At 41.2% G+C, this 14488-nt stretch overlaps 1 protein-coding gene across 1 annotated transcript in view; it reads left to right on the top strand.

The window, feature by feature from the left end:
- Positions 1 to 1024, top strand: part of lsr (lipolysis stimulated lipoprotein receptor) — a 28216-nt gene extending 27192 nt beyond the window's left edge. Inside the window, exon 8 of the mRNA XM_025061549.1 lies at positions 423 to 1024. Coding sequence (XP_024917317.1) covers positions 423 to 458 — 36 coding nt within the window. The 3' untranslated portion in view covers positions 459 to 1024. The remainder of the gene's footprint in view (positions 1 to 422) is intronic.
- The last annotated feature ends 13464 nt before the right edge of the window (positions 1025 to 14488 follow it).

The raw sequence follows: 14488 nt of genomic DNA on the forward strand, positions 1-14488 counted from the left end.
ACATGTCACTTACTGCTTTATGCACACACACTCTAAAACTAATAATATAGAAATAGAAATAGGAACAGCAACTCTTACAGTAGCAGCAGGCTCCTCCACACTGCATCGAGTGACTCTGTAGGTACCCGTTTCCAACAGCAGGTGGCTGTTCTCTGCTGAACTTATTCTTCAATACAGTGGGCTTGAATAGATTCAATCAAGTGCTGAATTGATTAGATTTTTGTTTCATTTAAAAGAAAATTTGATATTAGATATTTTTTTCAAACAACTTAAGATCATTAAATAAAAAAAATTAAATGGCAGTGGATTAAAAGCTCTTTAATTTACCGTAGGATTGCAACAATTATTCAGTACTCTTGCATGTAAACAGATGTACAGTGGTTTCCTTGACTATATTTTTTCTTTTTTTTTTTTTTTTACAGGATGGAGCTGTGAGCCGAGAGAGCCTGGTTGTGTAACAAAAATAGTAAAAAGGAGCCAATGGTTTCAGAAACCAAATGTTGCTGTTAATTCTAATCTTCTGTGCTTTTATATTACATTTTTTACTTTGGGCAACGAACTCCAAATTAAACAATTTATAGGAGAATGACAGTATCCATGTTCAGTGCATTTGTCCATGTTAACTTGTAAAAACATGTCCATAGTTTGTTTTAATCTTGTCTTTAATGCGTATGAAAATCATATTAGGTTGGGGTTTTCTATTTAATTGTTTTTTACATATACTGTATATACAAAGCTCTATAGGAAAACATTGCTTTTGGGTTTATTTGGAGGATTTTTTTTATTGATGTGCATCTTGTTTTTTTCCCTTCAAGTTTTTATATACTGTACATTTCAATAAAAAGAAGGCATTCAAATGTTTTTTTTTTTCCAAAAAGACTGATTGGTTCTTCAGAACACCTTTTTATTTTTATTTTTTGACATTATTCTAATTCCTGCGAAAAACAGTATTTTTTTTTCTTTTGTTGCCTTTTATTTCTCTTGTCCATGTATAATTTTTTCAATAAATCACTCATCAACTCGTCTTCATTATCACATGCAGAAGTAATTGATGGCCTAATATAAATATATACACAGTATATATACACTTAAGCCCAGAATAATTTTGGACAGTGTGATTTTTTGTTTTTACCCTGTTAAAGATGTTTATTTACACTTTCTATCTTAAATAAATTGGTTATGGCTTCAGACTTTTTTGTGTGTCCTATTTAAGTAAAATCTGAAGTGATATACAAATGTGTAACTGTAAAAATTAAGAAATTCTTTGTATTTGACAGGGGGATGAATACTTTTGGGCTTAAGTGTATATTATGGCATGCCAGTCAGGAAATTAAACAGTCTGAATATATATACATAAAGTATGAATATATATACACCAAGTTTGAATATATATACAAAAATCCTGAATATATATATACATAAAGTATGAATATATATACACCAAGTTTGAATATATATACAAAAATCCTGAATATATATATACAGAAAGTATGAATATATATACAAAATTCCTGAATATATATACAAAAATATGAAGACTATTTGACCACACTACCCTTATCGGGCCGGAGCTACGCCTGCAAAACCGGCAACGCTCCTGTATATATGTAGCAAAGCGACACAAGCAGCTTGGATATGAACCTCTTTTTTTATTCACTCTTCGTTACTTCTTATCCTTTTTTTTTACAGACCACGCTTCACTCGCAACGCAGAAGTAAGCATGAACAATCGAATACAAATTAATATTTTAAAGAGAACATACTACACTGCGTCATATGACAGCTTTCAAATAAAATATCTTCAAATAAAGTAATCATATATACATACATACAAATCTTTGCATTACCCCCGCTCTTTTTGCTCTTTCTGTAAGACACAAGTTATCGATCGTCACAGCACACTGGACAGTGTTATCAAATAATCCCGCTCTTTTTGCTCTTTCTGCAAGACGCAAGTTATCGATTGTCACAGCACACTGGACAGCGTTATCAAATAATAACATATAGAAATAATATAAAATATTTCCAAAGAAGTATTTCCAACAAACTATAAGCTTTTTATCACCCTTAAATTAACATTACGCTACTCTGAATCCCTCATTGATTCAGTGAGCTTAGATTGTTAACAATTTTATGACTGATTTTATCTGTTTTTATTCTGTTAAACGTATTTATTACATTTTCTGTTACACAGCATTCACTATTTTCTTTTGTAATACTTGGGTTACAAATATAACCATGACATTTGTAGGGGCTATTTTATGGGGATACCAGCCGCCTGGTCGGTGGTAGCAGGCATAGCTCTGCCACAATTGGGGCATTGTGCTCAAAAGGGTTTACATTTTTTGTATATACAGTATATACAGACTATATATTCAGACTTTCTGTGTGTATATATACATATAAACTTTCTGTATATATATTCAAACTTTCTGTATATATATTCAGACGTTTTGCCCATTCTGTGTCCTCCTTGTGCATGAGTTATTGTAGTGGAGCCATAAGCGCACTACAGCTAGGAATGAACTTCATGAGGTAATTAACCATCCCGAGAAATCTCTGTGAATCTGTTTCACTGTTTCACTGTTTGCTTTTGTTTGTTTTGTTTTTTTTTTAGAAATGTCTGCTTTGAGGTTGTCCTGAAAGAAATATGACCAACATAGGCGACTTGAGAGAATTGATTTTCAGGTTCTCTGGCATGGTGGAGCACTTTTCGCAAGTTGGCATCATGTTTTCACACGTTTTTACCTCCCATGAGTACAATACGTCATGGACCAAAGTAGCACAAGGAAAATCTATTTGTTGGATGGCTGGAAAACCTCACTGGCAGAGTTGAGTTCGAAAGGCTTTTGAAGAAATCTGTACTGACCTAAAGTACTGCTGAAGGTGGTTAACATTGAGGATTTGTGGTCATGTGTTATTTGCAAAAATGTATTCTTTGTCTAGAACTGAGAATACAGTTGCATTTGACAGCCACCTTCTCTATAGTGGGGTGATGTGGTCTTTTTAGAACTGTGTTAGGGTCCCTTTAATATTTGCATATTTACATCTCCTTTTTGTAGTGGCTATTGATGGACACCTAATCTATGCCACTTAGATCCTAAAGATCTACGTGGTATAGATCTTCAACATAAAGTGATTCCATCTTTTCCAGTGTTATACTGATGACCAAAAGATGGACATTTGTCTATTTTGTATATGCCTCGTGCTCATGCTTTTGCTAGTGTGAAGTCACTATCACGTAATAGCCTTTTCGTTGGATGTTTTTGCTTTAATTCGTTCGCTGATTAGATCTGTCAGGTAAGTGGCTCAGTTGTTCTTGCTTTGTAAAAAAAAATCCTTTGAACAAAGGTACAGTGGACTGCCTAGAGTTTAAGCTGTTCTACAACAGCAGAGGTGTCTTGATCCACTCGTATCTAGATCAACTATTCCCAATTAAAAATAACTTAAAGCCAATTAATTAGTCCCAGAAATAAACTATTAAAAAATGTTAACAAAATTGGGTAAAATAATTAAGCGAGGGACAGTGACTCGTAACATGGAATACTTGTATTTCAGGAAGCTCGTATCTAGGGTGTCTGTACTAGAAAGTTCTGAAATTCACTACTTCTGACACTGTTTCATGTTGTTAATCATTCAGCACTAAAGGGCTGTGTGTGTATTTGGAGATAGGGGTTGAGGGGTTACAAACAAGGGAACACACAGAAAGAATCATGACTAAAGATGACGAGCGCAGTTGCTGCAAAGACTAAACCCTGCTCTGAGTGACTAGGCCATTCTGAACCTAAAAGAAAAGACGCTCTGCTGATTGGCTACATTGACGTTGCCCATAAGCAGTCTCAACTGATTTTCTCACTCTCGGCAGCTTTCCGTGACACACCGTACCCTGGGAACCCTCCGGTCACCGGCCATCTTGCTGCTTCACTCCCCACCTTCAGCGTTCATGGGCTGAAGTAGTTGCCTACAGCAAAACGTGCCTCAGCACCTTAACCAAGACCGGCTCACCATCCCTCCGGCTCTGAAATTATCTCGCATGGGGGATGGTGATTCGGACGATTGCCGGAACCGAAGCTCAGTCTTGGCCCTGATGGCTGCTACAGCTCCCTTCCAAAGAAGACCGGTGCAGCCCCTACTGCTATCCACTCCAGTTTCCATGGACTCCTTGACCGCTCCCCCTCCTCTGCCAGACAACATGACGACTGTCACTGACGACGACAGAGTAATTCAGCCAGTGCCTTGGATTATAAGATGTCTTCCCGCTCCACAACTTCCGTCTCGCGCCGGAGGCTTCTGAAGGAAGCAGTACGGAGGCACTCTGGGGCTCTTGCCAGCTGCCGGGCACATGATCCTACTGCCAGGGCTAAGGTTGCTCTGGGCCCCACTGGCCGCCACTGCCTGGAGCATACCCAGGCTATCCCAGGGATATCCCCTTCTCTCTCCCCCTGCTCGGAAGCTGGTGCTGCGTTCTCTTAGGAGCTTATCTTCCCCGACACACCAATACATTGTGGAAGGTATGTTCGTACAGGCTCTCAGGGCCCCCACTAACCAGAAAGACCACAATCCCTTTTTCCGCCCACTACTGCAATAATAGGCTATTCGTCAATGTCATAACCCATTGCATTCACATTACCCATAACCCATGTCACTGTCCCAGTAATCTTAGCTGTGCTTCCTGGTCTGCTGCGCTCGCTTCCATCCTCCATCTCCCCATTGGTGATACCCGTAGGTTCAAATGACATGACCAGTCAGAAATACTAAAAAAGGACTTTTCAGTCTTTTCAAATCTTGTGAGAAGATGTCTTCATTAGTGGGTCTTTCTGCCTCTGATCCATTGATCTGAGCGTTTTAGCGTCCTGAAGCCAGGTGTCCACTTAACACCTGGCTTCAGACCGCAACTTTAGTTTCATTGACAATTTTAATCTGATTTGAAATGGTCCGATCCTTTTTAAAATTAACAGAATCAACCTAAACTCCATAGGCAGCCAACTGCTTGCGGCAAACACACCATTCATACAACCCCACCTGCGTGACTGTTTACCTGGGCTCGCCCTCTCACTATACTTCATGCCGTAACCCCCCCGTCCCACACACAGGTATCAGCAGGTCATTACCTCTCAATCACAATCACTATCTAGCACAGACATCCACACCTGCTTGACGTGTTTCCTCCCCATCACTACATCCTGCCTATAATTTTGAACAAACCCCCTCTGATCCGGACTGGTGGTAGAAAACCTGATCCATATTAAACCACAACCTTCTTTCCCATCATCATTAACATCATCATCCAAAAAAACTACATCAGCAAAGACCTTAAACATGGCACTTTTTAATGTGCGCTCTCTTTTAAGACTTTTACTGTGAATGACCTAATTCTGGAGAACAAGATTGACTGTTTGTTTTTATCAGAAACCTGGCTGAACACTAACACACCTGTTTTTCTCACCAAGGCCTCTCCTCCTGATATTACTTTTTTATATTCCATTAGGACAGACATAAAAGGTGGTGGTACTGCTTCAATTACTGGCGACATCATCAGGAGACATGGTGTTAATTTCCATAGCTTTGCTGATGATACACAGCTCTATATCGTTGTGTCTCCTGAGGATACAAGCCCTTTGGACAAATTAAACAACTGTATTTTAGATATAAAATCATGGATGGCGGAGAATTTCCTGCATCTCATCCAGGACAAAACAGAAGTCTTGATTATTGGTCTTGAGGCTATGAGAGAGAAACTTTTAGCAAGATTATACAATCTCAAACCATCACAGTGTAGGCCTGGGCCTCACCTTTGACTCTGAGTTAGATTTTATTCCTCACATAACAAATCTAAACAGAATAGGTATCTACCACCTCAGAAACATTGCTAGACTCAAATACGTAGGTGTTGATGCATGCTTTTATTTCCAGTCACATTGACTACTGTAATGCCCTGCTTTCTGGTCTTCCCATAAAGAGCATCATACCTTTACAACTACTCCAAAACTCAGCTGCACATGTGCTGACGAAGACTGGAATGCGGGAGCACATTACACTGGTTTTAAAATATGCATTGGCTGCATTGCCTGCCTGTGCATTTCAGGATCAATTTTAAGATTCTTTTACTCGTCTGAATGGTCTTGGGCCCTGTTATTTGTTGGACCTGATTTTACGTTACCAACCCTCGCAGACCATGATGTCCTCCACCTCTAGCCTCGTAGTCATCCCAAATGTAAAATCAAAAACCTACAGTGAGGCGTCTTTTTATTACTATGCCTACGCCTGTGGAATGGCCTGCCAGAGAGCCTCCTCTGTCTTTCACCCTAAGGTTTCTTCCCCTTTTTTCCCAGTTAGGGTTTTCTTGGAAAGGAAACTACTTGTCATTGTGACACAGCACACCACTGCACACAACAAAATGTGACCTCTGCTTTTAACCTATCACCAAAGTGAACAGTGGGTGGCGCCTGGTGAGCAGTGTGTGGGGACGGCGCCATGCTCACAGCACCTCAGTGGTAACTTGGCAGCTGGTGGACTCGAACTTGAAGCCTTCCTCAAGTCCGCTTCCTTGGCCACTAGGTGGCTTAGCACTGCCCTGGTGGGTGTTTTTATTATTATAAAGTGTTTTGAACCATTGTAAAGCACATTGAGTCTGCTTTGTGCATGAAATGTGCTCTATAAATAAATTGATTGATTGATTGATTGACTGGAGAAGAGGTAGAAAACTTTGTGAAAGAAGGAAATACACCGCTATTTTTCTTTCTGTTTTTTTTACATAGTTTCAGCACATTATTTGGTCTTTGATGAATATGCTTCTCTACGTTTCACTTCGAATAATTACAATTACAGACTAGTTCTTATGTGAAATTTATTTTTGTAATTGAACTAAAAATTTGAATATATGTATGTAGAGCTCAGTTTCATATTTAGTTTAAAACCTTTTTTGTGTTTTACATCTTATTCAAATGTTGGCATGTGTTTTTGTACATCATTTTATTTATTTTTGGTAATTAATTCATTTAAGCAAGCCAGTACTTCTTAAAAAAGTCAGAATGCAAACATTGCATGCAATATCCTTTGATTTGGAATAATGCATACAAATAATGGATAAATGGCCTCACTGTCAAGCATAAAAGAATGAGTTGATTGTTTATTACTATGGTTATGTTGAGTTCCCCCTTGTTATTGTGATTGAATTGCTGATGCCATTGTACCCACACACTGAAACCTTCATTGTGAAATTCTTAAATGTTTCTGTTTTTTTTCCTGTTCTTTTTTCTGTTTCCTCAATAATCCTGTCCAAACATTTTCTGTTTATCTTCTGCAGTTTGATCCAAGTGCTCACCTAAGGCTGTCAACTCCCTTCTTAAAACACTCAAGTCAATAACTTAAAGTTAGAAAAATCAGTAACCACATCACTTAAACAAGAGTTTCTCAATTATCTTCTGCCATCCCCCCAGGGCCCTGAATTTAAATACTATTGAGTGCTGGTAATATGTTTTTATTTATCTATACAAACCATGAGTTTGTACAAGCATTCTGCATACAATCCCCTGATTGTCAAAATAGGTTAATGAAATGAGCTGCTTAGTTGCCATTTAATGAATGGATTGTAGCAGAACAAAGAAAGCAGGGATCGAGAGTGGGGTTGAACACTTTATTCCGAGAGCATAGAACAACTGACTCACTAACGACTCAAAGCACCAAAACATAAGCACCGTAAACCACACTCCTAGCCCACAGTCCTGTGGGGTGAGATGCATCCCTTGCACTGCCTGCCACAGGAGGCGCTGCAAGATTTGGCGAGCTGTAGCTGGGAGAACTTCATCGAGGGGCTCCCGGCCAGAAGAGCTGACTGGGTGAGGTGCCATCAGCCGGGCAACCTGAGGGAGGCTGTAGCTTTAGCGGAAAATCATCTGGCCGTGCATCCTGTGGCCCGTGAGACGGAGAGCCGCCCTACACCGCTGCCTTGACGGAAATCCACTTTACATCTCTCCACCCCTCAGGTCCTCCAGCAGTGGACCAAACTGAACTCCCCCACTAATGTCTCCTCTCCTCTGTTGCAGGTCCTGGGTGTGTGGAGTGCTGTGCCTGCCCCGCAGGGGGCTGCTCAAACGTCTGGGCAGGAGTGCTGAGGGTGAGGACTGTTATGCCGTGTAGCGCATTTAAAAAAGACAGACACACGGTCATCGTTTTGCGGTCAGTTCTCGTCTGGCACACTCGTCAGCTATTTGGGTCCTGTTCCTGGTCATCGGGTAAGGGCAGCATAGGCACAGTACTTAGCGCGGTCAGGAGATTAAACAATGAGATATCCGGAAGCCAGATCATCTCGCGGGTTGGGATCCCGAAGGAGATCCTGACAGACCAGGAAACATTGTTTATGTCACAGACCCTGAAAGAACTGTATGGGTTACTGGGCATTACGTCTATTTGGACCAGCGTCTACCATCCTCAGACTGATGGATTGGTGGAGGGTCTGGAGACTAAGACCTTGAAGTCCATGATCCGTAAGTTCATTCAGGAGGACAGTCCAAGTTGGGATAAGTGGCTAGACCCCCTGTTGTTTAAAGTGTGGGAGTTGCCCCAGGCCTCCACAGGATTTTCTCCCTTTGAATTGTTGTTTGGCAGAAAGCTGAGGGGCGTCTTGGACCTAATTAAAGAAAACTGGGAGGAAGGTCCGGGCGCCAGTAAAAACGAAATACAGTATGTCCTGGACCCTAGAGCAAAGATCCACGCCTTGGGGCAACAATCACGGGTGAATTTGTTCAGAGGGGCTAGACTATGGCACTTCGTTCCAGGGGATCAGGTGTTGGTGCTACTTTCATCCTCAGCATCAAAGCTACTCGCCAAGTGGCAAGGGCCTTTTGTGGCCCTTGCCACTTGGCGAAGAATTGTTTTTCTATGTCTGATATTTGTGGCTGATTCTTGTGGCTCATATTTGATTCTGATATCTGTTTTAACGAAGCTGAGGTTTTCAAAAGTGAAGAATTGTTTTTCTGTGTTCAAATAGTAAGCTTACAGGGTTCTGTGTAAGAATAAGCTCATGGTAGTGCATTAATTTCATTGTGTCTTTGAAACTGCATCACAACTGGGTGTGAAGACGTTGTTGAAGTTGTGCACTAAATATTGAAGGAATCGCCATTTTGAAATTGGGCATAGTCATGCATTACAAACGCCATTTTGAAACAAACGTTGTGCAGTAAAACATTTGGGAAAACACCACTCCCACTAGGAGGAGCTTAGAGGCTTGCCTTCAGGGGGGTAAACATTAGCCGAAGTAGCCTAGTAACTACCCATTAGCAACTAGCCGATGTAGCCTAGCAACTAGCATTTAGCTGAAGGCCCAAGTAGTATAGTAGAAATTAAAACTAACCAACTAATTAAAACTATATTAATTAGATTAGCATAGCATAATTGGTTTACATTGCCAAAAGATAAAAGTAAGAAAAGACAAAGTAAAAGAGAGCTTGAGTTGAAAATTCTAAATTTGTTCAAAAACGAAGGCCAAAAATACCAGAACAAACTTATAGAAAATATAATAAATAGCCAAATGAGGAAAATCGATGGTCAGCTAACTGCAGGGATTTATCCCAGCTTAGCTGGCTCGGTTAAATTCACAGGAGATTTTGATATACTTAAAGATGAAACAGCAAATGCAGCAAGGGCTGCACAGATTCCTCCACCTTATTAGAATACTGATATGGACTAGGTGAATGAAACAATCACTCACCAAAATTCACAAGCTAGGTCAACCAAGAGTACAATATCGCACAGATTGGGTGAAACTAGTATTCATTATAATGAAAATAAAGACAGAACACTGGGAGGAAACCATCCATACTATACTGCTACAAAGATTTAAACAAAAGCAAAGCAGGACAATCTTACTGGCTGAACTTAGATCCGACCTGCAATGACCTACACAGAGAACTCAGTTGATCTCACATACAAGAAATAGAAGAAGACATAGATAACTATCATGATAATATAAGAGGTAGGCAGATGAATGAAGGAACCAACCAGGGGTCAGAGATTCCCCAGCCACCAAAAACGACTAAACCAGTGACAAGAGAATTAGATCTTAGATATAGACCAAACATACACCTGCCAGATAGATATAGTGCAAGTCAGTATCCAATCTTAATAAAGGGCACCCAGGGATACTATGTACCGTGGCAGACGACTGACCTCGCAGGGCTTGTCTCACGGCTGCCTGACATCCATGAAGGAGCAAGCAAGTGGATAAGAGCATTTGAAGAAGAAACTGTAGGAAAAATGTTGGCCCGAGGTGACATTAAGGCCATATGGGCTCGAAGCTTTGGAGCCCCAGTCATGGAAAACCAGACACAGTGGCAATGAGTGGATGATAGAACCCAGAGCAGATGGAACAGATGGAGTTCAACGCATATCGTAACTTGCTGTGGCCAGTGTTGCGAGATGACCCTACGAGAGTAGATCCAAAGGCTCTCAGGGGGGAGACATTCTTAGTGACTGAAAACCCTGCCGCGTACATTACCCGACAGCTGAAACGCTGGAAGCAGGAGATTTTAAAAAAAGTCCAGTTTTGATGACACTGTTCAGAAATGCCATTGTGGAAGCAATGCCAGGCCCAGTCCAGAGCAGTGTAGGTACTACCACAGTCCTTTTAAGGACTCTAATTCCCATAATTCCACTGCTGCCGGTAAAACATCACGATCAGTGACCGCAATCTTTAAATTGGGGGGTCAGCCCCAATTTCAGTCTCTTTGTTCTGGACTTTCTCTCCGTGGGACCCCTGATGAAAAGAGAAACCTGCTCGTCTCAGAAGAATAAGAACCAATGCACTTTTGTAGACACCATTGTCCACGGTGATAAATGTACAAGTAGCATCTTTTTCTTAACTGGTAATTAAGTTTCACAAATAACGTAGCACTGCGACCAAAGCAGTTATTGAAAAGTTTAGAAGCGACAGGATTCCTTCTAACAGTAATCGTGTAATCGACAATCAGAGACTTTTCCTCCCGAAGCGGACTTTCGGAACCAAGAGCACTTTCTGCACACAGTGCTGCTTTTATAGCTGAGGCTGTTGCATGCGCTATCATCTTTCTAAGCTCCTTACTCGGTGTTATACTCTTGTACACCGTCAGTATGTCAGTGTTAACTTGTAACGTTATCAGTATTGGGATCATGAAAACTCAGACAAAGTCCTTTGTCTGGAGTAGACCACGCCTCCCTTCCCCCATATACTTTGATAACATCACAAGCATTGTTTCATTGTACATGAGTGCATCTTGGTGTGCGTACACAACACCCTTTCACACCTCCGTGAGTGCATACACGCCTTATGTGATTCCTGTTGCCATCCCTTCCACCTGGCAGTTCTTCTTCCACTGCGTAGTCGCGTATGTGAACACGCCTCAAGGGCTCAGTCGCTTGCTTGGTAGCTAAGAGGCAACATCTCTCTCTCTTTCTCTCTCTTACACGACCACACGTGTACACACACACACCTATACACACACTTTTGTACCTTGTTTAGTTTATGTATCAACTACTATCATTAACATGATAGGGTTGTGTTAATAAATTTGATTATTTTTGTAAGTTTACAAATAACAACACAAGTAGAGGTGGCCGGGGCAGGTCTGTGCAACGCGAAGCCAGAGGCCCAGCAGGCCCCTGGGGAAGACCCAATTTTGGATACTAGGGATGCCCAATCCTAAAGGGGAGGGTCAGTTTCCAATGTTAGAAATGGAGGCTGAAAGGTTCTTGCTGTGTGAGGTGTCTTCAGGCAAGGAGTGGAAGCAGCTGGTAGATGGTCGATTTGTTTTAATAACAAACGTCAAACAAAACAGGTCCAACAATAAAGCAAAATAAACGACTGGAGAAGTATTCAAGGAAATCTCGTACAACAGTAGTTAATACGCAAATCCTGTCAAGAATAACTTCTGATTTCTCAAGAATAACTTTCGAATAGGTTTTCGACTTCCCGGGTGTGTGTTTAGATCTTGTAGGCCAATGGAAGAGAGAGGCTAGGGCTCTTGTGGCCAATCATATTACGTATTGTTCTTGTATCATGTGATGCCTGCAGTCGCCACTATGTGGCACTCTTGTTCCATGATTCAGCAGTGTTGGAAGAACCTTTTGTTGCTGAGTGGGGGGTTATCACAAGGGAAGTGGACCGAGCCGTAAAGTCCATTCAAATGACAGCTCCAGTAAAAATAACCACAGAAAATTATTAAATCAAAATTCTGGTACATGATCTAAGAATTGTAAATGACAAAGTACAAGACAAATTGGCGGAAGTACCAAACCCTCACACGCTGCTCACCAATGTGCCTCTGAATGCCAAATTCTTTACAGTCATTGACTTGTGTTCAGCATTTTTTAGTGTTCCTTTGCATGAAGATTCTCAATATCTATTTGCATTCACATACAGAGGAAAACAATACACATACACGTGGGTTTTCATCATTCACCACGTGTTCAATCAAGTTCAAGAGAAGACTTAGAAGGGTTGGAACTCAGTGGCACATTACTACAGTACGTAGATGATTTGTTACTTTGTACACCCACATTGGAAGACTGTCATAGAGACTCTATAAAAATCCTCAAAAGATTGGCAGAAGGAGGACATAGAGTTTCAAAATCAAAACTCCAGTATTGTAAAGCACAAGGCACCCATTTGGGATGGAAAATCTCACATGGGACTATAGGTATTTCGCCTTCGCAGTTGGAAGGTATAGCCAGAGCCCCAAAAACACGCACTGTGGGAGAAATTATATTTTTGGGAATGACAGGGTTAATTTCAGACTGGATAGAGGAGTATGCAGCTTTAGAAACATTGAAAGCAGATATGCAAAATGCACCGACATTAGCAATACCTATAGACTATTAAAAAAAACGTTCTTTTTGAATGTAGCTAACAGACGAAACATGTATGCTTCGGCAGTGCTATTGCAAGAGACGTGTCGTGGTCGGAAAAAACAACCAGTGGCGTATTATAGCATAAAGTTGGATAATGTGGCGCAGGAATGGCCACCATGTTATCAAGGCTTAGCTGCAGTACATTACGCATATGAAAAAGCTGCAACAGTGACAATGGGGTATCCAGTTACCATATTGACACATCACAAAATTGTTGAACTGGTGAACCATGGTAAATTTGTGGTAACTCAAGCTAGGTGTTTGCAGTACATGGCATTGCTAACATATCCAGATGTGACAATACAGAGATGTAATACAACAAATACAGCTAAATTTATGCCCTCAGAGGAAGAGGGAGAACCCCATGAGTGTGTAGATGAGACCATGAAATACACTAGACTAAGGCCGAACATGGAGTCAACACCATTGTTGCAGGCCGATGTGGCATATTTTGCTGACGGTTCATGCTATAGAGACCACACAGGAACACATGCAGGCTTCCCTGTAGTTAGACAGGAAGGTAATTAGTTTAACACAGAAAAGGCAGAAAGGTGTGAGCAGCTGTGCTCAGCACAATTGGCAGAATTAAAAGCACTAACCGAAGCATGCACGGAGTATGTTATTTCTTTGCATCTGTGTGGAAACAAAGAAGGTTCCGAAGAACAGGACATCTGGAAAAAGCGGGGTGCAACAATGAGTGAACAAGGGCTATGGAGGTCGCAGGATGGTCTGTAAGTGGCTCCAGTCACGTTGTTGTCAATTCTGATTTCTGAGATACATAGTGTAGATCATTGTGCCAAAGGGGGAGGTGATAAAGAAGATTAGGCAACAGGGGTACTGGTTGCCCTACATGCAAGCAATGGTGGATGAAGTGTTGAGCCAATGTGAAATAGGTGCTCAGAATAATGTGAAGAAAAGTGTAAAAACATCTGTGGGACATATTCCAGTGCCAGAGGGTCCATTTAAACATCTGGTTATGGATTATGTCGATATGATAAAATCAGTTTAAATGGAACCCTAAAGGCTAAGCTAAACAAAATATGTGCTGCTACTAAACTGAACTGGGTAGAAGCTTTGCCACTAGCACTTATGAGCAATTGAATGCAAACGCATAGAATCACGCATCTAACACCGCATGAAATGCTAACGGGTCGACCCATGCCAGCACCACAGCTAAGAGGTCCCTTTAAAGGACCTAGGCTCGAACAATTGCAAAATGAGTTGAAAGCATACATGAAGTATCTAACTATGATCCATAGAACTATCTATGTGCAGGAAAATGCCAGAGAGGAGAACCTGGAGCAGAAGGTGGAACAGCCAGTGAAACCAGGGGACGATATACATTAAGGTTTTTCGAAGGAAGTGGCATCAACCACGTTGGGAAGGTCCATATCTGGTGATCAGGGCCATGCCAACAGCTGTCCAGGTGGAAGGAAGCACAACGTGGTATCATCTGAACCATTGTACAAAGAGTCAAAAAGATGAAAGAAGTGTCAAAACTGAAATATAAATGACACAAACCTTCTTGTGCGCCCACATTTGGATGAGTGCAGACAGCAAAGGCGAGCAAAGCCTGATGACAATACGTGGGACTCAGACGACTTCAC

This window comes from Cynoglossus semilaevis, chromosome 13 (assembly GCF_000523025.1).
Source record: "Cynoglossus semilaevis isolate Cse_v1.0 chromosome 13, Cse_v1.0, whole genome shotgun sequence".
In the NCBI taxonomy this organism is placed as follows: domain Eukaryota; kingdom Metazoa; phylum Chordata; class Actinopteri; order Pleuronectiformes; family Cynoglossidae; genus Cynoglossus; species Cynoglossus semilaevis.